Source organism: Saprolegnia diclina (assembly GCF_000281045.1).
Source record: "Saprolegnia diclina VS20 unplaced genomic scaffold supercont1.9, whole genome shotgun sequence".
In the NCBI taxonomy this organism is placed as follows: domain Eukaryota; phylum Oomycota; class Saprolegniomycetes; order Saprolegniales; family Saprolegniaceae; genus Saprolegnia; species Saprolegnia diclina.
The window spans coordinates 198,316-220,166 of NW_008246076.1; the positions used below are offsets into that span (position 1 = coordinate 198,316).

Consider the following 21,851-nt stretch of genomic DNA (forward strand, 5'->3'; position numbering starts at 1 on the left):
CCATGCTAGAAGAAGCGTATTTACATGGGGTGCAGCAAGCCTGAGGTGCTCGACGCCAGTGCAGTGCGTGTGATTGTGCGTCGATTTGCTGCATGTGGTGCAGAATGACCAGGTGGCTGAGTTGTCGGTGTGCATCGAATTTCAATGGCCAAGATACCTCACAATCGTCATTGATTGGCTGTTTCTGAGTGTGAAATGTTCTTATTGTCCAATCAAAGGCCCGTGACGCTAAGATTCGGAGCTGCCGCTCGAACAAAACGCGCTCACTTTGCTTTTTGCACCATGGCCCCAACCAAGACCTCCAAGACCAAGCCGCACGGACGCACGCGCCTCGCTAGCGACGCGGCGCCGCCCAAGCCGTCGCTCATCAGCACCGAGAGCCTTGCGACCGCCGTTGCGCGCTGCAAGGAAGAGGTCGCCGAGATCGTCGCCGAGTGCAAGGCCAACAACCGCGTCTTCCGCGACATTGAGTTTGACATTGCCGGCAACGAGTACGACTGCCTCAGCTCGCTCACCGACCTCTGGGACTCGACGACGCCCGGTGGTGCACTCCGTGTGCGCCAGATCTTCAAGGACCCGATCTTCTGCGACGACGGCTTTGATGCGAGCGATATTCAGCAGGGCACGACCGGCAACTGCTGGTTCCTTGCGGCGCTCGCGTCCGTCTGCTCCGTACCCCGGGTCATTGAGAACATTTGTGTCGCCCGCGACGAGAAGGTCGGCGTCTACGGCTTCATCTTCTTCAAGGACGGTGAGTGGCAGCATGTCATCATCGACGACCAGCTCTACGTGACCCACACCGACTTTGATCACGCGTACGAGTCGTACATTATCAGCGACAAGGCCAAGTACAAGGAGCTACTGCGCACGGGGTCGCAAGCCCTCTTCTTTGGCAAGTCGTCGTCGGCGCGGGAGACGTGGCTGCCGCTGTTGGAGAAGGCGTACACCAAGCTCCATGGCGACTACAAGTCGGTCGAAGGCGGCTTCACCGGCGAAGGCATCGAAGACCTCACGGGCGGTGTTTCGACCAAGGTGCTCATGACCGACATCTTGGACTACGACCGGTTTTGGGTCGACGAGTTCTCCCGCACGAACGTCGACACGCTCTTCTCAGCGTACATTATCAAGAAGAACTCGGGCTTGGAGTCGCGCTCCGACAACGGTCTGGTGCATCTGCACGCGTACTCGATCCTCAAGGCCGTCGAAGTCAAGAGTACGCGCTTCCTCATGATCCGCAACCCGTGGGGCCAGCACGAGTGGAACGGCCGCTGGTCGGACGGCTCGAAGGAGTGGACGCCCGAGTGGATGGCCGCGCTCGACCACAAGTTTGGTGACGACGGCTGCTTCTGGATGCAGTACGAGGACTTTATCGAAGAGTTCACCGAAGTCGACCGCACCCGCCTCTATGACGCCAACTGGTTTGTCAACCAAGAGTGGATCGAGTACCGGTCGGCGTGGCCGGCGACGTGGGATCAGCGCGTCTTCCAGTTCTCGCTCTCGACCGACGGGCCGGCCAACATTGTGCTCGCGAAAGCCGACGAGCGCTACTTCCACGGCCTTGAAGGCCCGTTCGAGTACGGTCTCCGTATGGAAGTCCACAAGGTCCTCAGTGGTGACGAGCGGTCGTTTGTGGGACGGTTTGTCCGCAACTACTATGGCCGCAGCATTAGCTTGGAGTTCCCGCACCTTGCGGCTGGCACGTACGACGTGGACCTGATGATTGTGCGCACGTCGACCGGGAATGACTCGGTGCAGGACGTCGTCTCGGACGTTGGCGCGGCCCGGCCGGACAAGCTGCTTCAGATCTGCCAGAACTTTAACGTCAGCCGCGCCAAGGCCGTCAACCTCAACGGCACGTTCGACTTGCTCGAGTTTGCGAGCGGCACGCAGACGACCGCGTACGAGCAGCAGGTTGCGCACGTGGCCAAGGTCAAGGCCAAGATGCAGGCCAAGATGCAAGCTGCCGCCGAGAAGGCCGAGAACGACGACGGTGAAGAGGACGAGGAAGAGGAAGAAGACGACGATGACGATGACGAGGACGATGGCGAAGACAAGTTGTCCGGTGCGGTCGTCATTGGTCTGCGCATCTACACCAAGGACGCGCGCGCAACGGTCGTTGCGTTTCTCGAAAACGAAGTGGAGGACGAGGAAGAAGCGGAAGAGTAAGATTGGGGTTGTTGTCTCGGAAATCACACCCTTGTGTATAATTTGTTGTCGCGTTGCTCGTGTACCCAGAGTCTCCCATGTTGTCGCCTCCTCCTCCTCATGGCCTCTTGCAGTCCCCGCTCGATTGGTGTACAATCCGTGTGGAAGGTATGTCGCAAGTCGTTTGACTTGCGACTGTGGTTAGGGTCCATAATGTCTTTCAAAGATGAACAGTGTCCAAACGCGTCATCTCTCTCGCCTCCCATCAACAACGCCCACAACAGCATGATCTATGCGTGCCCCGCCAATGGTTCGGTGGCCACGAAGCGACGCTATTCCGAGTGGAAGCGACGTACGTTCATCCTAATCCTAAACCGCACCGAGCATGCGGGGTATGGTACTGTGCTTGGTGCGCCAGATCCGTGCGATGCTCATGTCATGGCGGCCAGTATTGAAGACAGCATTTTTCGCGGCAGTCGAGTCGACACTATGGCACACACTGCGTCCTATCAAGGGCTCGTCGTACGTTCCCTTGCTGCGGAATGAACGGAAGGTTTCAGCGTGACAGCTCTCCTCGCCGTGAGCAGCCCAGGATACATGTTGGGTCATTACGCACTTAGGGTAGCAAGAAGGCCGAGCGGACACCGGGGGCAGGCGCTTCGCCACTCATGTTGGCCGACTTGAAGGAGCAGTGGCCGCCCATCCACGGGATCCACGAAAAGGCGCTGCACGAAGCTCGGCGCGCGCAAAGATCGCAGCACGCTTCCGGATACGTCGACGGCGCGCTGCCAATGTCGGCACCGGGGGAAATATCAATATCGTCTTTGATGGCCGAGCAGCGTGTGGCGCTGACAAGCCCCGAGAACGCGTACAAGTGCGGCGTCGCCTTGCCTTTCTCGGTTTTGAGCCAGCAGCGTTCCGACTCGCGCGTCCATACGAAGGCCTTGCAGCCCGGTACGAGCGTACACCACGTGCAGCAGTAGAACGGGCTCATCTCCGCGACGTCCATGAGGTCAAAGCCCGCATAGTCGAGGCCGGTTTCATACAAGCAGGTCGGCGGCGCAGCCAACATAAGTTGCGCGAGCACAAGCGGCAGCAGCAGCGTCAAAGTCTTCATATTTGCTGTCGTCAATTGAAAAATGGTCGGAGAACCGACAGCCCTCGACAGGCGCTTGCAGAGACGCGTCCGACGAGACCATATACGTGGCACTCTGTCGTGCCGCCCAGTCGTGTTGCAAACACTGTTTTAAACACTGTTGGTTTTCACTGATTGCATGGTTCATCTCAGCATCGGCCTGGCCAGCTGAGAGTTGGCGCAGGGGACGCCATACCGGGTGCAGTACCATGACATGACAGAGAGTGGTGAGTGACGCTGCGCGCGACGACGCAGTGTCTCGACACGGGGTAAAAGAGAGAGCAGTGGTCTTAGTGGCGAGGGGTAGGGACTAGTGAAATTATGCATTGTTTGTTTGAGAAAGTGAGGTTGAGGATATGAAAAGGGGAATGATTTGTGAATGAATAGTTTGAGAAGAGGTCACTTCACTACGTCGCGACTCTCTGGTGGAGGCAAAGCGTGAAGCATCAACGTGGCGGATCCGACATCAACGCGGGGGAGTGAGCGACGAAAGGAACAGCACCTGCGCCCAATAAACAGGAATCTACCGTCTGGGCAAGAGGGGTCGATCAAGTGCCTTCCTTGAGCTCTTCTTGGATGATTTGATCATGGCTGTGACGGGAGCCATAAACATCTGATATAGTTTGTGGTGTCCACGAATCCAGAAGGTTCTATTGGTCGAGACAGTGTGCTCGTGGGACGAGGCGGGTGCCTGCAAAACCTCTTTCAGCTTCCAACCGTGTTCTCTGGTAGACGAGCCTTATCTCGTCGATGACCGAGTGATGGTTCTACGCCCTTGTCGCTGTTGTTCTAGTATGATCCGACGGCGTCGACAAGCTCGCAGCTCCTTCGGTGAGAGTCCGGTAGTCTTCATCACCGATCGGTTCATCGGACGATGCGAAACATGACAGCTCCTACAATTTCATTTTGCTCGTACTACTACAATGGGCAACACGACCTCATCCACGACAACGTCCAAGCACCACCATGCGATCAACATGACAGTCGCCAAAGCCGCTGCGAACGCGCCGAAGGCCAAGCCCGTGACCGAGGCAACGTCGCTGCAACCGAAAGCCGAGCAGCGTCTGCCGCAGCCGTCGACCAATGCCTTCTTACATTACAAGTAGATGTTTCGACAACTATGTTCTAACCGATATGTCCTTCAACCAATCGCCAATTTATAAACAATTTATTGGGTTCTCTTGCACCTATTTTGTCGATGGCGTGTCGCCTCGGCAATATGTTCCAACGACTGCGTTGCGAAGTGTCCCTTATTGCAGAAAGAAATCGAATTCATAAAAGAATACACTCGAAACATATATATCTAGTAAATTTAGATGCATATACACACAACCTTGTCCTCTACTTGATGGTCAAGTTGGCGTTATTGGCCACTTTGGCGTGGATCGAGATGCTCTGAATGTCCGAGAGCGCACCATCCAGCAAGTGAATGTTGGCCTCGCCATCTTGCACAACAAGGTAATACGTGGCGTTGCGCGGGTCATCCTTCCCGGTCTTGAAGCCTGCAAGAAGCGCGGCGGCGGCGGCCTCACTCATGGCGCCACTGCGCGAGTTGGTCGTCGCTGAACTCGCGGTCGACGGCGCCGACTTGGTCTGCACTTGAATCATTGTCTGCTTCTTCGCGCGCAGTTTCTTTTCTGGCAGCCCAAAGCACGTCAAATGCGTCGAGAAGAACCATTGGAGCGTGCAGAGGCGGCGCGCCGAGAGCGTCATTGTCGGGTCGGCAACAATCGAGTCGTCTTCGTGCACATCGCTGAAGAAATCGCACAGAATCGAGCTGCTGTTGTAGATTGCTTGGCGTGCCAACGTGTGTTTCTTGAGCAGCAGCCAGCGCTTTCGGTTGAGTCCATGGTCGAGCGCCGTGACGACCACGAGGTTGAGAAAGAGGCCGATCGCAATCGACGACACACAGCGCACGTAAAAGCTGTCAAACATGTCGACGCGGATGCCGTCGAGCGACTCGGCGCTGCCTTGCAAGTCGATAAAGGTGCTGTTGCTGTACTCGATAAACTGCGGAATGTACACTAGGACAATTGCGCTCATGTAGACACAAACGACACTCGACCAGTTGAGCCATTCCACGACTTTGGAGTGGCCCGTGAACGCCACCGTGCCAAGCAAATTCCACAAAATCTTGAGCACTTTGAGGACCGCGCAGTTGAGCCAGAGAAAGCGCGTACTCAAAAAGAACATTTGAATCGTGGGCGCAAATTGCGGCGAGAGATTGTTGTACACGTTGACGTTGCGCACAAAGATAAAGCAATTTTGCGCGTCGAGCACAATACTCAGCGAGTAGAGAAACACAAAGAGGTCCGAGTTGAAGCAAAACATGGTCGGCGAAAGCGCGTCGCTCGGGTACGGAAACAATTTCGGCGAAATGATGCGCAACATATGGGACACGAAGCCCTCGGTCGTTGTCAAGTCGACGTCACGCCAATGCACCGTGAGCCGGCTCGCAATGAAGCCACTGAGCGCAATGAAGATCGCTACAAACCGCGCGTAGAGCGCTAGCGTCGTAAACGAATTGCGCGGCTGAATAAGGCCAAGCGTATACACCGAGCCGTCGATGAACGAACTCGACGAAACCGTAATTGTCTTGGCGGTCGCGTTGTACACAAAGGTCATGTTGCAGACGCCAAACCCGAGCTCCGAAACCGGGTCGCACACGCTGCAAAAATTACGGGGATACGCCCGAAAATACGCAATATTTTGCGTTTGTGGTAGCGAAGTGTTGGCGATGACAAACTCGCGCGTAAAGCGCATGTCGACCGCCGACCGACCGGGAATGTACCCGAGGTCGATGAGCTGCGCACTGCTCATGGCGGGGGTCGCAAGATTCGCCGACTCGTCGTCCGTGAAGGCGTGCGTGACAGCGTTGCCGCGGTAGAATGTGACCGTCTCGGTCGTGGTCGCGAGGCGTGCCGTTGAGGCGGACGAGACCACGACGTTGAAATACGTATTCTGAAAGATGGCGCAGAGCGACGTGGCATTCGTGAGCGGGTACTCGCCGGCCGAAATGACGTACATCTGGTCGCTTTTGCAGCCCAAGCCGCGCACGGTCGTGTTGACGAGGAGCTGCCCGACGTTCGAGAGGTCGGCGGGTGTTCGGCCTTTGGGATAGGCGTAGATCGACGCGAGGTCCTTGGCGTAGCGCACGGACGCGACGGGAGATGCGAAAAAGTACCCGTTCCCGAGCATATCGTTGATCGCCCAGTTGTTGACGACCAAGTCGACGGCCATCGAGATGAAGACGAGGACACCGAGAAGCGGCACGACGCGTGTGCGCACCCGCTCGACAAGCCGGGCCCAGTCGACGCCCTTGAGCGCCACCATGGTTGCCATCCCGCCTTTTTATCAGTTGGAAAACGTGTCGTATTTTTCCGTATTTTTAGCCGGTCGTTGTGACCTGCGAAATAACGGCAATACCACTGCAATATATTTGTGTGTTCGGCAAATCGAAACGCACATCTTTCGGATAATGCGCGGTAGGCCTTCTCGGAGCGAGTCGTCGTTGGACATGGCGCTGCCAAAGACGACCTCGGGGCATGGGCAAGATTGCTAACAGCTCGTTGCTATCCCGCGCCGCGATCCTGTGGCGGTTGAGCCAACGACAGTTACGAAGCTGGCGCCAATAACGCTGGCAACGAAAAGCGCTCACGTCGTCATCGTTGGCGGCGTAGGCCTACGCTATATGTGTCTTGGCGCAGTGCAATAGTAGTTGCAATCGTACAGTAGAACCGTATGACGTGTGTCCGGGTGCGTGGGGCGGACACTCGTCAAACAAGATCTGTCGGTCAGGTGCAAACACATGTTTTCAACAACAGTGGTCCAAATTGCATCCCTTACTGGTATGTACTGCACTGCAAGCATTCGCAACAAAAGTGGCATGGGTGCTACACCACACGCTCGTGGGATACGAGTCCATACCTTTTGGCTGCTACCAGCGCACCGTCCGTATTCGATTTTAGCCCTGGCAGTAGGGTATTCCGTGATCTTGTGGTTATCCGACGGAAGGAGGTGTCGCGGCGGATATCCGGTCTCCGTTTCACGCCGTGACATATTCGACAGTCAGGACATGGAAATTTGAGCTGAGCAGGATGAGACGGGAATTTTGGAGTTGATGATGGTACCGCCCGTATCGCCATCCCCTCAAATTTCCACAAGCGCCTTGCCGCGATCTGATACATCTGTTGTCTCTTGGTGGCACTGTAGGACATATCGCACACGCTCTCTGGCAACGTAACGCGTTCGCACCGCGCATCGGGGCTGGGGCGTCGTCACCACTACTAGAAGGCCCAAACGGTCTTGAGAGCCTTCCATATTCTGTACAAGAACAAACAAGCGGACAGCGCGGCTTTCGATGCCCATGATTGTACCACCAAGTGTTGCAACCGATCACGCCGCTCAAACCCGATCACTAGTACCTTTTGCAATAGAGCACGACACGCGTTGCGGCTCGTCAGATGGACGTGGACATCCAGACGCAGAGACCAGCTTCCCCCACCAAAACGACGCTGGCTTTCCTCCTTGTGGTTCATATGAAAGGAATAATTTGGGGCAACGACCAGCGCAACAACAACACGCAAGTGATCACTTTTCAACTCGCTTGCATCCATGCTGCGTGCAAAGCCATTCCTTGTCAGCCTCGGGTGCCTCGCGCTTCTCGTGATCATTTTCAACACGCTCTCGGTCGTGCACTTGGTCCAATTCGAGCGCACACTGCGCCAGGGGGACACGCCCCCCCGCTACACCCCGCGCAAGCTTCATGTTGTGACGCTCGCCGACGACCCCCGCCCCGAGATCTGCCTCGTGGCAGCTGCCGTGCACGCGACGGGCCATCAACTGCAGGTGCTGGCGTGGAATCACTCGACGAATTTCTTTGACAACACGTCGTGCGGCGCCCAGTGCGGCGCCAACACGGCCAACGACTTTCGCATTGGCCAGCAAAAGAAGACCCACTGGCTGCACCACTACGTCGCGTCACACCCAGACTTGCACGACGACGACCTTCTTTTATATACGGACGCCTATGACGTGGTCGTACAAATGCCAATGGACGTGCTCACGCAGCGCTTCTTGCGCCAAACAAAAGGGCAGCGCGGCATCCTCTTCAACGCCGAGCCTACGTGTGGCGACTCGTTCACGCTCGGCGGTGACTATGGCGACCACCTGCGCGCCGCATCCTTTGATGTTCGGCTCAACACCTCGTCGCCGACGCGGTCTGTGCGCGGGTTGGACATGTGTGACGAGATCCGCGCCCGGTCCATCGCCACCAGTGTACGTCCTTTTTCTGAGATTTGAAACGCTCGACTGATACATTGATATGATCTAGTTTGGCACAGGACCCAACTTGTTTCTTGGCTCGGGGGGTATTCTCGGTGACGTGCGAAGCGTCCGCGCGTACCTCCGCCGCGTCAAGCAAGTGCACAAGATGCAGCAAGACGCCTATGACGCAGGGACGAGTCCGTTCTTCTTTTACGGCGACCAGATTTCGTTCCAGCTTGCGTACGTGCAGTTTCCCGAGCTCAACGCGCAGGTCGACCGCGACGGCGACATCTTCTTTGTCGTCTCGTCGAGCGTCGCGCACGGGACGTTCGAGCACCTCACGCCCCACAGCGGGTGCGCGCCGTCGTACTTTGTCAATGGCAGCGCCAGTATTCTGACTTGGAGTGGGTCGGCGCCGATTTTTTTCCATTTTCCCGGCGGCTTCAAGTTTATGTACGAGTCGTGCGCGCGTGCTGTCACGACGCACTTGGTGCAAACCGCCAAGCAGCCACCGATCATGTACGACGTCGACCGTCAACGGCCCATTGCCATCGCATCATTTTGCCCTGAATATGCACGTAGTAACTAGACTCAACAAGACAAGGTTAGACATTTTTTATCGACGAGCACAACGCCCGACCCGACGACTCTACGCGCCTTCGCTGCACCCTTTTTGGAGAGACATAGGAAGCCAGGAGATAGCTGTAATACGCTAAACACATAGTAGGGCTGGTCTGGCACGTTATTTACATGATTTACATCCATGAAGTGGGGTAAACGAATATAGGACCAAAAAGGAGGCAAAGTATTGTGCAATGTTTCTATGGCAACGTGATAGTCGTCGTCAAAATGAGCTCACGTTGTTGAAAGGAATAGCCATCGACAGCCACTCGTCACACCATATGACAAACGCGGGGCATGCGTGCACACAATGCTGACAATTTGCGGTGTATCTTTGGCTACCGTTGCTGCTCGGTCCTAGACGACTCCTGCGTTGTGGGCTGCAGGTCGCGACGGGTTTGCTGCCTCAACGACTGAAGAAGAGACAGCAACTGAAGAATGTTGACGGTGTGACGTTTTGCGCTGCTCGAAGTGCCCCGAGTTAACAGTTCCGACACTAACCTAACCCCAGCTGTCGTTCACGTCAACAAGATCTGGTATTATAGATTTTGCACTGCGCTCAGAACAAATCTCAGAGCCCTGGCTCGACGCAATCGTAGCCAAGAGAAAGGCTGGGCTCTTTGCTCCTGTCAGGACTTTATGCATGTAAATACGGCATTGATCTGCGACTTTGACACCGGCGGCCGCACATTTTTCGAGTTTGTGATTGGAAATGGAATAAATGGTATAGTTGAATAGGATCTTATGGCGGTTAAAGCCACATGGACGCATCGTCGGCCGCCTTGTCGTCGTGCACCATGGCGCTCGTCGACTTGGAGCGGGGGCTCATGGCCGGTCGCGGCGCCTCGGTGATCGAGAGGGACCGCGTAAAGATCTTGAGCCGCTCCATCTCTTGCGCCTGGAGCTCTTCGCGCACGAGCTGGTCCTGCATCATCTTCTGCGTCGCGGCCAGCGTCGCCTTGTGCAGGGCAATCTCATCGCGGAGCCGAAGCACCTCGTCTTCGTCGGCTTCCTTCATCTGGTGGGCGAGCGCATGCGTCTGTTGCTGCTTGGCGAGCTCCTCCTTGAGCGACTCGATCTCGTCTTCGAGCTTGGACGCATACGCGTCCTGCGTCACGGGCTTGAACTTGTGAAATTTCTCAATCTTTGGCAGCATGAGCAACCCGTGGAGCTCGTTGACTAGCGCCCGACGCGTCGAGTCGTGCTCTATACAGGAAGTAACGAATAAGAAAGCAATCTCGAGGCGAGGAAGGGTACCCGTCTCGATGGACGGCTGGCGCGACGGCGACGGCGGTGGGCCGGCCTTGGGCGACGATGCTGCCGGTGGCAAACTCATTTGCCGGCCGAGCTTGTTCACCAGGACGCGGCTCGACGCTTGGAGCTGCGCGATTTCCAGCTGCATCTTTTGGATCGTGGCTTCCTTCTCTTCGTCGGCGGTGACCGGCTCGGGCTTCTCGACCGTGATGGTGAGCACGAGCTGCGAGTTGACGCGTTGCTTGCGAAACTCGTCGGGTACCGAGAGCGAGAACGACCGGCGCTTGGCCTCGTTTTGCTGCTCGAATTGCGCGAGCGGGAGCACGGTCGTACCAATGAGGTCGTCGTCGCTCGCGCTGTCGTGGTCGTACACTTGCACGTCGAGCACTTTGGTAAACATGTCGCCTTGGGTCAAATGAAACTCGTAGCAGCAGTTGTCCCAGACCGGGTTGAGGTCTTTCGAGATGATGGGGCTCTTGTGTCGCTGCGACTCGACCGAGAAGATGACGTACGGGTCGCTCGTCGCCTTGCGAAGAAGCGCAAAGTCGGCGGCCGCCAAGTCCATCGCCTGGTGCAACTGGACCTTGAGGAGGCGGGGCACGAACGAGCCATCGACAATGTGCTCGCCAGGAATGACCTCGATCGAAAGGTACAGCTGGCTGTTGACCTTTTGCCGTTCAAACTCGGCGGGCACGTTCAAGTTGTACGAGCGCATCTTGGCGCTGCTGTCGAGGCCGTCAATCTGCTTGGCAAACTGCGCGAGCGGGATCGCGAGCGTCCCGATAATGTCGTCGGCTGAGAGATCGTCTTCGTCCATGACCTGGATGTCGAGCACCTTGGTGTACAAGTCGCCTTGGGTGATGTTAAAGTCGTACACGCAGCCTTCCCAGACTGGGTTGAGCTCGCGGAGGAGCACCGGCGTCTTGAAGCGCTGCCGGTCGATCGAGAGAATCACATACGGGTCGCTCGTCGCCTTGCGCAGAAGCGCAAAGTCCGCGGCCGCCAAGTCCGTCGCCTTGTGTACATGGACGCGCAGCGTGCATGGGCGGTAGGTCGCCATGTTGCTTGTCGGCGGGTCCTGGAAATGACAAAGTGGCGGCTGCGACACAAAAATAGAAAAAGGCAGTGTATTAAAATACACTCATTATCTTGGTTTCAGTATACTTGATTGACTGGAGTGCCCCCGCTGGGCGACCCCTGTATCTAGAAACACGCCACCTCAGCCCCGCCAGCGAAAATGATCGGCGGCATTGGCCTCGCGTTCGCCGTATCTATACGCCGTTCCGAGGTGAACAACAATACAGTCTGTATAGAGAGCCCACGATGGCCGCGATCAGATGCGAAATCAAGGGCGAGGCGCCCACCAACCTGCCGGAGGTTGGGTGGTTCTAGCCAATATCAACATTCCTCTCCCAGTCGGCGGCATGTTGCATTTCTCGTATCAGTCTCACTGTCGAGGGTTGTCAGCACGTTGCCAGCCTGAGATTTCGTCGAAGCAGGTGGCCGACCCCCACCGCGAGAAGGTCCGAGTACCTTGAAGAAGGGTGCGTCGACATCTTTGCTATGCGTCCGAGATCCTTGAAGTGGATCCAAGCTCTTGCTTCTGGAAAGATCGCGTTCGGTTCAGCTCGCCACCGACAGCAAGCCGTGTCTTCACCATGTTTAGCGCGTGGGAGAAGGAATTTAACGCATGCAGAATGCAGAGCGACAACCGAGTACTGTTGCTTGGCTTGTGAGCCACGACCTCGCCACCGCGTCCCATGCAACACGCAATACTGACTGAAACGATAATACATCTTCAAAATGAGACAGATATGAGAAATGGATTCAGGTGCAATACCGGTATGCACGGCGCCAGAGTCGACCCCAAGCTACGAGGGCGTCCAGGCTCATGCACACAGTGTTCTGGGTCGCGATTCCATCGAGTCCTAGAAGCAGGAACGTTGGAGCTGTGGATTGAGTCCTTTTTCCGTACACAGAAAGTTACGGCATACAAAAGCATAGAGTGTGGATCTTTGCGAAGCGACGTGAGATGGCGTCGACCAAGTCGCGGACAGGCCGCAAGGTGCTCGACACCAAGACGGGCAAGATCGTGGAAGAGGTGAAGGAAGACTCGATCCGCCTCCGTGTCTTTGATCCAGAGAATACAAGTGTCGCCACCAACCCGTACCGCGGCATTACCCGTGCCAACCTCCGCTTGTGCGTCAATGACTCTTCACCGACATGTGACCAAATATATGTAGAAAGGTCGTCAACCGCCTCTTTCACTGCAATGCGTACTATGCGCGGGACCCATTTGGCAGTACGTGGACACAATGTCTATAGTAGTGTTCATACGGTGTCTAGTGGTGCTCTGGCCGCGCGAATGGCAGCTCAAAATGATGCCCGCGACGCCCACCGAGTCGTGGTGCTACGACATCGTCGAGAGCGACGAGCCGCTGCCGTTGGACGAGGCAATGGATCCGCGCTACGAAGGATACACGGTGATTAAAGTGGCCAACGTCCCAAAAGAGGTGCAAGTTCGACAATGAATGACATGCATCCTCAATATATGCTAGTGCACCGAGATGGACTTGCGACATTGGCTTCTCCACGGTCTCCTCATGGACTATGACCAAATCAACGACGCGAAATTCAAGCTCTCGGTGCTGGCGAAGAAGAAGGACCTCCTCCTCGACCGTCTCGAGACCGTCGGTACCATGGAAGTGGTAGGAAACATTTGTGTGTTATTTCTTATTTTTGAAAATGTACAAAATGACAATCTGACAAATGGCAGAGCGGAAAGAAAGCCGAGCAGATTGACACGCGGCAGCAAGTCACGCGGGCCATCAATTCGCAACAAAAGACTTTGGACAACCAAATTCAAACCACGAAAGACTGCATCAAACGCTGGACGCGGCTCTTTCTGAGCGAACCGATCACGCTGAGCTACCTCAAGGACGGCGTAGGTAGCATACTTATCCCAGCTACACTCGACTCGTTCTAGACTGAGCACCGCTTTGTCGACGCGGCCAAAGAGAACGTACGACACTCGATCTTTGCGATCGTCGCGACTTTTTTGCGGATAGGACAAGGAAAAATACCACTGGTTTGCCGATTTTAGGAGTTTGCGCGGCCAAGATCTGGCGCTCATGGTGCGACTCTATGATTCAAAAAACAATATGACATGTTTCTTCTGTAGGCCATCAACAAACGTGACTGGGGTGACCTCCGCTTGGCCAAGACGCGGCCTGTACCGTCTGTCTCGTGCGAAGAATTCGACGACCCGTCGCTCGAAGTCAACATGCGCATGGTGCGCATCTCCCGCATCAAGCACGGTCCTGGCGGTATGTAAATGTATCAATATATCATTTTTACCTAGTTGGTATAGATTACTATGTCACGGACGACCTGCCGACCGACGACGATTTCCACTTTAGCTCGATCGACGCCATGTACCGTGGCACTTGGGTCGACGGCACAAAGCATGACCCCAAGGCCATCGAGTACACCAACTATGGCGTCTACAAGGGCAGCTACGAGTACAACGTCCGACGCGGCTACGGTATCATACTAAACGAAATTCATGTCGCAAAAGGACAGGGGTAGGGGTCATGGTCTATGGCCGCGGCGACGAGTATGCGGGCGACTTTGACGTCCCCCGGTCCAAGTACGAGCTACGACCCAAGCCCGAGCCGTACCCCAAGCCCGTGCTCCCAACACAATTCCAGATCGGTGTGCCCCACGGTACGGGGACCATCAAGTTTGCAGACGGCGCCACGTACAACGCACACACATGTATGCTGCGTATTTGAGGCGAGTAGGTACGACGGCGAGATGGAGAATGGTCAGGTCACGGGCCGCGGGCGCTACGTCTCTTCCGCCGGTGTGGTTGAAGAAGGCATCTTCCTCGAAGGGCTTTTACACGGCCCGGGGTACCGCAAGGAACCCAATGGGTATTTGGTCGCGTCACGTAACCCGAGCCCTACCCTACCCCTAGCTTGTGCGAAGAAGGTGTGTTTGAGCACGGTGTATTGAACGGGCTTGGCACGCAGACCAACCAGTACAACGACGTCTATCGCGGCTCGTTTCGAGACGGTGGGCCCCGGTGGACACTAAATTTGACTGAGGAAAGGGTGGACGCAGGCGCCAAGTGTGGCCGCGGCGTTCTTGAAGGCCACGACGGAAGTACATTGACAGCGTTTTGGTACAATGACCTGCCGTCGGGGCGTGGTGACCTCGCGTACAACCAGACGCTGCCCTCAGATCCAGAGGTACTTTGTTTCAACTTGCACACTTTGTCGTATACCAGATGTAGACGCACGTTCGGTTTCTCTACGAAGGGTCGTTTAGTCAAGGCAAGGTCAAGGGCCGACACCGGCACATCGACGTCGACCATGCAACGATCGGGCACATTCCGTTCACAACGTATGGCAAGAGCCCGGTGCATTTGGCCTACCCCATGGCATTGGGCAGTGCGCTCTACAAGCAGCAGTGGCGTCGACACAAGTCGTCATGTTTCGAGTACAAAAGGCTATATATACCTGTAGGAACCTCCGTCGGCGCGCCGACCGCGAAGATACGTACAAGGACGACCAAGAGCGTGCGAATCTCAAGTTGGCCTTGGACGCTCTATGCTGTTCTCATGCATGTCGACGGTGATGTAGACTGTACTACGAGCTGCTCGACGACTTTTACGAAGCGTGGGCCGATCACATTCGAGCGCTGAGCCACCCGGACGCACCGATGACCGAAGAGCAGCTCTTGCGGCAGCGCCAAGAACGGGTATCGCATTGGAGTCATTGCACTGAAAATGATGTCTTGTGAACCATTGACAATAGCTGCGGATTGGCAAACCAAAAAAGACTCTGGCGCACTTTCCGTCGTATCTCCAGCGGGTGCCACTGCGATTCAAGGATGCCATTACGCTTGGGCTCTTGGCCCATGAAAATGCCGAGGAAGAGACGCGCATGCGCCGACGCCTCGTCGTTGCATCCGAGTAGCCCCCAAGCTGCTGTTTAAGCTCAAGACGCAGACCATATATCAAAACCTTCTTGCTGCACCATCGCTCGAGACTTTGCCGAGAAGGACCACTGCCGACGCATGGTGTTGCGTCTTGAAGCTGGTGCTTTAGTTCTTTGATGGCTATGTAATCGGAATACGACATCTGGAAACCAAATCTGCTACCAAATCTGCTACCAAATGTGCTACCAAATCTGCTACCAAATCTGTAACCTGTTACCAAATCTGGATACGCCGCAACGTGAACGCAGGTTTGCGTGGTACTCCTACTCGCGGCTGGGTACTCCACCGCTTCGGTGAATGCTGCCACCAAGTCGATTGCCGAGTCGACAAGTGCGGTCTGCGCCACGTAGACCATTTGAAGCGTGTGGAATTAGATAACGTTAGGAAAACAAAGTGCTAGCGACGTTTGCGCTTCGGAATTGTTGTCGCCGGGCGCATTGCGTACGTCGTCGGCGTTGTCTCGGCCGACGCGAGCGCGGGCCAGTACCGAAACATGACCTCCGACAGCGCCAGCGTCACGACGGGTGTCGTAATGAGAAGCGCGTTCGTTGGTGCGCTGGATGGGTCGTGGAGCTGGCAGAGCAAAATGGTCTTCTTGACGTCTTCGCTGAGCCGTGTGAGCACCTAGAGAGAGGCGGCGTCCTACCTCTGCTCACGTTGATAGCGATACCTGCATGCTCGGCCACGACAGCGGTTTGTTGGCCGGATCCAAGTACACGAGGTACTCGGAATGCACGTCGTCCGGCGACGCGCTGTAGAGCGCAAAGAGCGTCCCGTAGGCCAGGCCCGACTGCACAATCCATCCTTGCGACCGGTAGTGGTGGTACACGGCGTAGCGCGCCGGAAAGGCCGCATCACGCCTACGCATACGTATGAGCGCTCGTAAGGTCCATGGAGGGCTCGTCGTTCGTACGCGGCAAAGCTCGCGTAGGCAGTGGGCAGCGCCATCGAGGCAAACGCGATGCGCCCGAGCGCTGCAAGGTACACGCTTTCTTCGAGCGAGAGCCATCGCGTGGCACCGTCAACGGCGCCGTATCGGCCAGCGGCCAGCCATGCGTCATGGTCTCCGTCGATGGCGACCGTCACGGCGCCCGCGCCGGCTTCGTACGTTGCTGTGGCCATGCCCACCGATCTTGGCTGCCAGTCCCGTTGGCGTTTAATTGGGTGTCACTCTGTGTGTTTAAAACACGCGTTTAAAACATTTAGATAACACCGTTCACCAGGTCGCGTCTCTCCTGCCGATGACACTGAAGCAGGATAACGATACCGTAGACCTACCGTGGCTCAGATGGCGTCTTTAATGACCCGTACGGGATAGATCCCTTGCTGTTGTTGCTTCCTACTTTTGTAAATGCCACTATATGCTTAAATTTCTGTGTGAAGAGAAGACATCAGCTTGGTGTAGTGGTTATCACGTCTCGTTTACACCGAGAAGGTCACCGGTTCAAACCCGGTAGTTGATATTGTTTTGCATTTTTGTTGGTGACAAGTATGGCGAAATTGGTTGTTGTTGAAGTGGGTCGTCTATTAAAATAGATACGTCAATCTACGCTAAATAAAATTGTCGGACTTTCTTCGTTGTGTAGGCGCTGGTGATGATCTTGATCTCGGCCGGCGGAGGCAGGAGCGCGATCCGCGGGACAAGGTGCTGGCGCGGCCACTCGTGTTGACCGAGGAGCCGGAGAAGGCGACGTAGAGCCATCTGCCCTGGGTTTTGAACGAGGCTGTGGTGCAAGTGCATTTGAGCGACACGCGCCGCTTTGACGGCAATCGTCCATGGGCTGGGCAGTGGAAAGTCGGCAGTATGGCGAAATTGGTACCAGGGGCCATTCATCTCGAAGCACCTCACCCAAGCTCGAATAAGGTCCCTGCGTCTCGACAATTTTCAGTGATGCAAGAGAAATAAAAATTGCCCTTGGTTGATGGCAACCCGAGAGCTTGAGGGCCCTAGCGCGAACGCTCTCCTGGGGCGCGTCTTCGCCTTTGCACGCTCCTCGGCTCATCGGCTCATCTGCTCGACGTCATGCAAGACTAGCACCTGAATAGTACTACACAATAACTAACCGACGTATAGTATACCGTTGCATTCTTGGATTTATCAACAAGGAGGACGCGACGATGACTATTCCCGGCTCATACTTGAGTAGAATTCCAGTTCTCGGTCTGACCTCGCCGACGCAAGGTCGCGGACGCCGCAAATATTTTTACTCGACCGACGACCGCGATCAAACTAAAGCTGTGTACACATCGACAAAGCAACCTGCGCGCTTTGTCTCTGCCAGCGGCTAAAGAGGCGTGCGTTTAGCCCATGCCATCGTTATCCGGATGACCAATGGTTGTCGCGCTTCAAGGTGCACGCACAACTGGACACTGGACGACGACGCAGAGCATGACACCGGTGCCGTACGACCAGTTCACCAAGGACGAGCTGCTCCAGGTGGTGCGCAAGCTGCGCGAGTCGCCCGACAACCTCGCGCACGCGGTCGACACGGTGGCGCGGGCCGTGCGCAGCGGCGAGCCGCAGACCAAGAAGCAGAAGAAGCTGGCGTACAACCAAAAGCCGCCCAAGCCCTTTGACTTCAGCCGCTTCCGCACCCGCCACATTGCGCTCAAGTTCTCGTACGCAGGCGAAAAGTACGCCGGGTTTGCCCGCCAAGACCACATGGAGGTCGATCCGGCTGTCTCTCTGCCAGGAGCTTATCCTTGGCTTAGCACACGATCGAGCGGTATCTCATCGATGCGCTGCACCGCGCGCGGCTCATTGAAGACTTCAACAAGTGCGGCTACTCGCGCTGCGGCCGCACTGATGCCGGCGTCAGGTAGTCCGCACCCACCCGCCTTCCCATCGCCAAACCGCCGAGCGTAGCGCCCTCGGGCAAGTCGTCGGGCTCATCGTGCGCTCGAATGTGCCCACGGACGCAGTGCTTCTCGACGACAAGAACATCGACGACATTCTCCCAAACGAGCCCTTCCGCATCCAGCTCCCGGACGGTACCATCAAGACGCTCACCGAGCTCGACTACCCAGTCTCGCTCAACTCGGCGCTGCCGGCCGTACGTTTGGCTATCAGCATGCATATCTCTATGGATTGCATAGGACATTCGCATCTATGGCTGGGCGCCGGCGCCGCGGGCCGAGTGGAGTGCGCGCTTTGACTGCATCGGCCGCGTATACAAGTACTTTTTCCATCGACGCCGGATGGACTTGACGGTATCGATTCCTCATTTTGTGCGATGCGCAGTGGAGCATGCTATGATGCTAGCGCATGCGGGAGGCAGCGGCGCTTCTCCAAGGCGTCGACATGGACCACCGCAACTTTTGCCGCATGGACCCAAACGTCCTAGCGTTCAAACGCTCGATCTCGTCGTTCAAGATTCACGAAGCCGAGCCCGTCGACGCCAGCGGAGATGAATACTACCAGCTGTGCTACCTCGAGGTATCCGATTGAACTCTATCCAATGGTTGTTGGATTCGGTTTTGGATAGATCCATGGCAAGGCCTTCTTGTGGCATCAAGTCCGCTGCATGGCAGCCGTGTTGTTTCTCGTCGGCCGCGGGCTCGAAGCGCCGTCGATCGTGACGACGCTCCTTGACATTGAGGCTACGCCCCGCAAGCCCCAGGTAGAGATTGCGTGGTGGAGGCACATGGACCCAATCGTACGTAGTACGAAATGGCCTCGGAGCTCCCGCTGGTGTTGCACGACTGCAAATACGACCAGATGCACATGACGTACGACACTATTGTCCACATAGGATAATGGTGTTGTTACTTTTACACATTAGGTTTACGCCGGGCGTGCTCAACCGTGTCTACTGCGACATTGAAGAGCAGTGGGAAGCCGCGAGTCTTCGCACGGCGATGCTCAAGAACGAGCTCGAGACGATCAAGTCGCTCAACGTATCGCGACCCCACGCGCTCCTGGAGGTCCAAAAGCGGCTCAAGCATTTGAGCCCCGACCAAGTGGACGCCAAGGTGCCAGCGGCGTCGTCGGACGACCTCCTTCCGTTTGGCAGCGTCTGGCCGTCGCTGCCGCCGGCAGGCAAAGGGCTCAAGCACATTCCACTGCTGCAGCGCAAGACGGGTCCGTCGGTCGAGGAGAAGATGGAAAAAACCATGCGGTACATGGGTTTGAACTCGCCAACTACGTACGATACCGAGGTGTGTAGGAAACGCATGGCCAAGGAGCTCCAGGCCGAGGAAGACGCGTGATCGATTGGACTATCAACTTGATACTTTCTGCAACTCGCGTAACCCTAAAGCCCAACAAGATGCCTCTTGCAAGCGTTGGGAGATCGAGTCGATGCTCAGTCGTTGAAAGTACGAGTCGCCGCTTGTCATAGTCGGAGACGCGGGAGAGGAAAGACTCTGGATAATAGCTTCGACATATGATTAGCAGCGTCGGTGGTTTGTGATACATTTGGAAATTCGAGCGGGTCGTGAACCCTACCCCTAGATCCTGTTTCCGAACCTGTAGATCCAGCCAGCTCGACGAAGGCTTCCTCGAGCCCGAGTCAACTCATTTTCCAATTTGCTTCATGGTGGCCATCTACCTCTCCAGTATCTTTACGCTTGCACTCGCTGCGCAAGAGGCGCCGGCGGATGCCATGACGTTCAAGAAACCCGACGGCGGCGGCGGCTGGAACTCGGGCGGCGGCTGGCAAATCAACGGCGGCGGCAAGTGGAATGGCGGTGGCGGTGGCTGGAACAACGGCGGCGGCTGGAACAACGGCGGTGGCTGGAACAACGGCGGTGGCGGCGGCTGGGGCAAGAGAACACCATGCCCGCAGCCTGGACCCAATCCTGGTCCCGCGCCAGGCCCCATTCCCGGCCCTGCTCCAGGCCCGAACCCCGGTCCCGCTCCAGGCCCCAATCCCGGTCCTGCTCCAGGCCCTAACCCCGGCCCACAACCGGGTCCTGGTCCGTACAGCCCTCAGCCTGGCCCTGGGCCGCAGCCTGGCCCTCAACCGGGTCCTCAACCAGGTCCGCAGCCGGGTCCGCAGCCTGGCCCTCAACCAGGTCCGCAGCCGGGTCCACAGCCGGGTCCGCAGCCTGGTCCAGCCCCTGGTCCTGGCCCTGCGCCGTACAACCCCAACGAATGGCAGCGCAATCTTCGTCAAAACTAGATTTGTTCTCTCTTCTAAGTATCCCTCAATTTTATGTCCTACATCACTACTACACCTTGGCCAATTCCATTCACCGCCGCTTCTAATATTGAGCAGCGTTTTCGTAGCCTCTCTTTTGGCTCCGATCACTGGGCTCCGATACACGAAAGCGCTACGACGGGATAGAGAAACGCAGATCTTCAGCAGCTTGGATATGGCAAGGGTATGGCGTCTTGGGTGGCAGCTGCGACCGATCTTCCTCAACTTTTCTTTGCACGTCGAGCCAGCTTTGGACGACTCCAGACTCCATGAGACTCTCGTCACCGAGACACCACGCCATGGCCAACCATCACCAATCTAGCTCGCAGTAGCTCTCTACCTTCCGCTTCAGAAAGATTATGTTTTGTTATTCAAGGTGCAACCAGAACGCAGCGCCGGGCCCGTGACTGGAAAAGACCAGCTCTGCCGACGTATCTTGCGCCCACACGAGCGTCATGGGCGACACGCGCACGCTCTCGAGGCCGTTGATCATGAGCTCGCCGCCATCGACCTAATCACAATCAGTTAGCGTCCAACACAAAGCAAAAGCAAGTCGAATCGGACCGTGAAGAGACCGAGGAACCGAGCACCCATCGCGTAGAGGCTGTGCGTCGCTTTGGCGTTGGTCACGACCATGCTCCCGCCGTCGGCTTCGCGATACATGACATTGAAGTCACGGACGGCGCTGCCGAGAAGCGAGCACGCCGGGGCAAGCGCGCCATCAAATTCGTAGAGCTTGTCGCCGACGCAAATGTCCATGTCCTCAAACAGGCGGACGCCGTCGCCCGAGAGGACCGTAAACCACCGGCGGATCCCGTCAAAGGACGAGAACGGCCCGTCCTGCGTCACGTCCGCGATCGAGACACGGAGGGTCCAGTCGTCGGCGCCTTGCGGCCACGCCACGAGCTGCCGCGTCTCGCCGCCGCCATTCTTCCACGGCGTCGGCGCAACGTCGTCAAAGGTCACGTGCTGCCACTCGGTCATTTTGGAAAGTGCGTGACGCTCGCTTCGTATCCGGATCCGAAACGCTTTTCTGAAATAGTATATGGAGAATATGCAAACAATAGTGTAAGAAAGAGATCGATTTGCGTGGTGCCGAACATGGGCGCTGCTCGACTTTTCCGAGAGGTCGACAAGTACGTTATATGCAACGGTATCGTGGATACCGGCAGCCTTCGAGACGGTAGATGGATTATTTGCAAAGCGCTTGGCGCTTGGTGCCCACAGTAAATTCTGTGTGGGGCAAGGTCGGACTTTTGAAATGGTGTGAAACTCGCAAAGCTCTG

General features: G+C 56.4%; 10 protein-coding genes and 1 non-coding gene across 12 annotated transcripts; 6 read left to right on the forward strand and 5 right to left on the reverse strand.

Annotated features, from left to right (window-relative positions):
• The first annotated feature begins 279 nt into the window (after nucleotides 1–279).
• Nucleotides 280–2,230, forward strand: SDRG_03761 (hypothetical protein). The gene has a single exon (XM_008609404.1). It carries the CDS (start codon nucleotides 283–285, stop codon nucleotides 2,164–2,166), a length of 1,884 nt encoding a protein of 627 aa, XP_008607626.1. The 5' UTR covers nucleotides 280–282; the 3' UTR covers nucleotides 2,167–2,230.
• A 531-nt stretch (nucleotides 2,231–2,761) lies between these two features.
• Nucleotides 2,762–3,362, reverse strand: SDRG_03762 (hypothetical protein; the record flags this gene model as incomplete). Its single annotated transcript, XM_008609405.1, has 1 exon — nucleotides 2,762–3,362. Exon 1 carries the CDS (start codon nucleotides 3,260–3,262, stop codon nucleotides 2,762–2,764), a length of 501 nt encoding a protein of 166 aa, XP_008607627.1. The 5' UTR covers nucleotides 3,263–3,362.
• A 1,171-nt stretch (nucleotides 3,363–4,533) lies between these two features.
• SDRG_03763 (hypothetical protein) lies at nucleotides 4,534–6,647 on the reverse strand. Its single transcript, XM_008609406.1, has one exon. It carries the CDS (start codon nucleotides 6,620–6,622, stop codon nucleotides 4,622–4,624), a length of 2,001 nt encoding a protein of 666 aa, XP_008607628.1. The 5' UTR covers nucleotides 6,623–6,647; the 3' UTR covers nucleotides 4,534–4,621.
• Nucleotides 6,648–7,894: 1,247 nt separating this feature from the next.
• On the forward strand, nucleotides 7,895–9,134 carry SDRG_03764 (hypothetical protein; the record flags this gene model as incomplete). Its single annotated transcript, XM_008609407.1, has 3 exons — nucleotides 7,895–8,557; nucleotides 8,613–9,064; nucleotides 9,128–9,134. 3 exons carry the CDS (start codon nucleotides 7,895–7,897, stop codon nucleotides 9,132–9,134), a joined length of 1,122 nt encoding a protein of 373 aa, XP_008607629.1.
• A 738-nt stretch (nucleotides 9,135–9,872) lies between these two features.
• On the reverse strand, nucleotides 9,873–11,533 carry SDRG_03765. Of its 2 annotated transcripts, XM_008609409.1 has the most exons (3): nucleotides 11,394–11,533; nucleotides 10,424–10,946; nucleotides 9,873–10,372 (listed from the first exon to the last, which is right to left on the reverse strand). In XM_008609409.1, exons 1-3 carry the CDS (start codon nucleotides 11,478–11,480, stop codon nucleotides 9,918–9,920), a joined length of 1,065 nt encoding a protein of 354 aa, XP_008607631.1. In that variant the 5' UTR covers nucleotides 11,481–11,533; the 3' UTR covers nucleotides 9,873–9,917. The 2 variants fall into 2 exon arrangements, with proteins under 2 accessions (XP_008607631.1, XP_008607630.1); XM_008609408.1 differs by having other exon boundaries at nucleotides 10,424–11,533.
• Nucleotides 11,534–12,281: 748 nt separating this feature from the next.
• On the forward strand, nucleotides 12,282–15,590 carry SDRG_03766 (hypothetical protein). The gene is made up of 17 exons (XM_008609410.1): nucleotides 12,282–12,619; nucleotides 12,664–12,722; nucleotides 12,767–12,933; nucleotides 12,979–13,128; nucleotides 13,197–13,364; nucleotides 13,407–13,442; nucleotides 13,489–13,554; nucleotides 13,602–13,746; nucleotides 13,791–13,964; nucleotides 14,009–14,180; nucleotides 14,224–14,355; nucleotides 14,400–14,497; nucleotides 14,546–14,673; nucleotides 14,718–14,908; nucleotides 14,950–15,015; nucleotides 15,067–15,184; nucleotides 15,241–15,590. The coding sequence occupies exons 1-17, from the start codon at nucleotides 12,453–12,455 to the stop codon at nucleotides 15,400–15,402; spliced, it is 2,199 nt and encodes a 732-aa protein (XP_008607632.1). The 5' UTR covers nucleotides 12,282–12,452; the 3' UTR covers nucleotides 15,403–15,590.
• Nucleotides 15,591–15,756: 166 nt separating this feature from the next.
• SDRG_03767 (hypothetical protein) lies at nucleotides 15,757–16,589 on the reverse strand. Its single transcript, XM_008609411.1, has 3 exons — nucleotides 16,338–16,589; nucleotides 16,095–16,284; nucleotides 15,757–16,048 (listed from the first exon to the last, which is right to left on the reverse strand). The coding sequence occupies exons 1-3, from the start codon at nucleotides 16,544–16,546 to the stop codon at nucleotides 15,821–15,823; spliced, it is 627 nt and encodes a 208-aa protein (XP_008607633.1). The 5' UTR covers nucleotides 16,547–16,589; the 3' UTR covers nucleotides 15,757–15,820.
• Nucleotides 16,590–16,814: 225 nt separating this feature from the next.
• SDRG_03768 lies at nucleotides 16,815–16,887 on the forward strand. Its single transcript has one exon. It is a non-coding gene; the product is annotated as a tRNA-Val (tRNA).
• Nucleotides 16,888–17,764: 877 nt separating this feature from the next.
• Nucleotides 17,765–19,822, forward strand: SDRG_03769 (hypothetical protein). The gene is made up of 9 exons (XM_008609412.1): nucleotides 17,765–18,092; nucleotides 18,137–18,243; nucleotides 18,291–18,477; nucleotides 18,521–18,634; nucleotides 18,687–18,860; nucleotides 18,910–19,044; nucleotides 19,089–19,153; nucleotides 19,207–19,542; nucleotides 19,591–19,822. The coding sequence occupies exons 1-9, from the start codon at nucleotides 17,814–17,816 to the stop codon at nucleotides 19,631–19,633; spliced, it is 1,440 nt and encodes a 479-aa protein (XP_008607634.1). The 5' UTR covers nucleotides 17,765–17,813; the 3' UTR covers nucleotides 19,634–19,822.
• A 137-nt stretch (nucleotides 19,823–19,959) lies between these two features.
• SDRG_03770 (hypothetical protein) lies at nucleotides 19,960–20,565 on the forward strand (the record flags this gene model as incomplete). The annotated part of the gene is made up of 3 exons (XM_008609413.1): nucleotides 19,960–20,299; nucleotides 20,352–20,488; nucleotides 20,548–20,565. 3 exons carry the CDS (start codon nucleotides 19,960–19,962, stop codon nucleotides 20,563–20,565), a joined length of 495 nt encoding a protein of 164 aa, XP_008607635.1.
• Nucleotides 20,566–20,904: 339 nt separating this feature from the next.
• Nucleotides 20,905–21,552, reverse strand: SDRG_03771 (hypothetical protein). Its single transcript, XM_008609414.1, has 2 exons — nucleotides 21,130–21,552; nucleotides 20,905–21,076 (listed from the first exon to the last, which is right to left on the reverse strand). The coding sequence occupies exons 1-2, from the start codon at nucleotides 21,547–21,549 to the stop codon at nucleotides 20,933–20,935; spliced, it is 564 nt and encodes a 187-aa protein (XP_008607636.1). The 5' UTR covers nucleotides 21,550–21,552; the 3' UTR covers nucleotides 20,905–20,932.
• Between the last annotated feature and the right edge of the window lie 299 nt (nucleotides 21,553–21,851).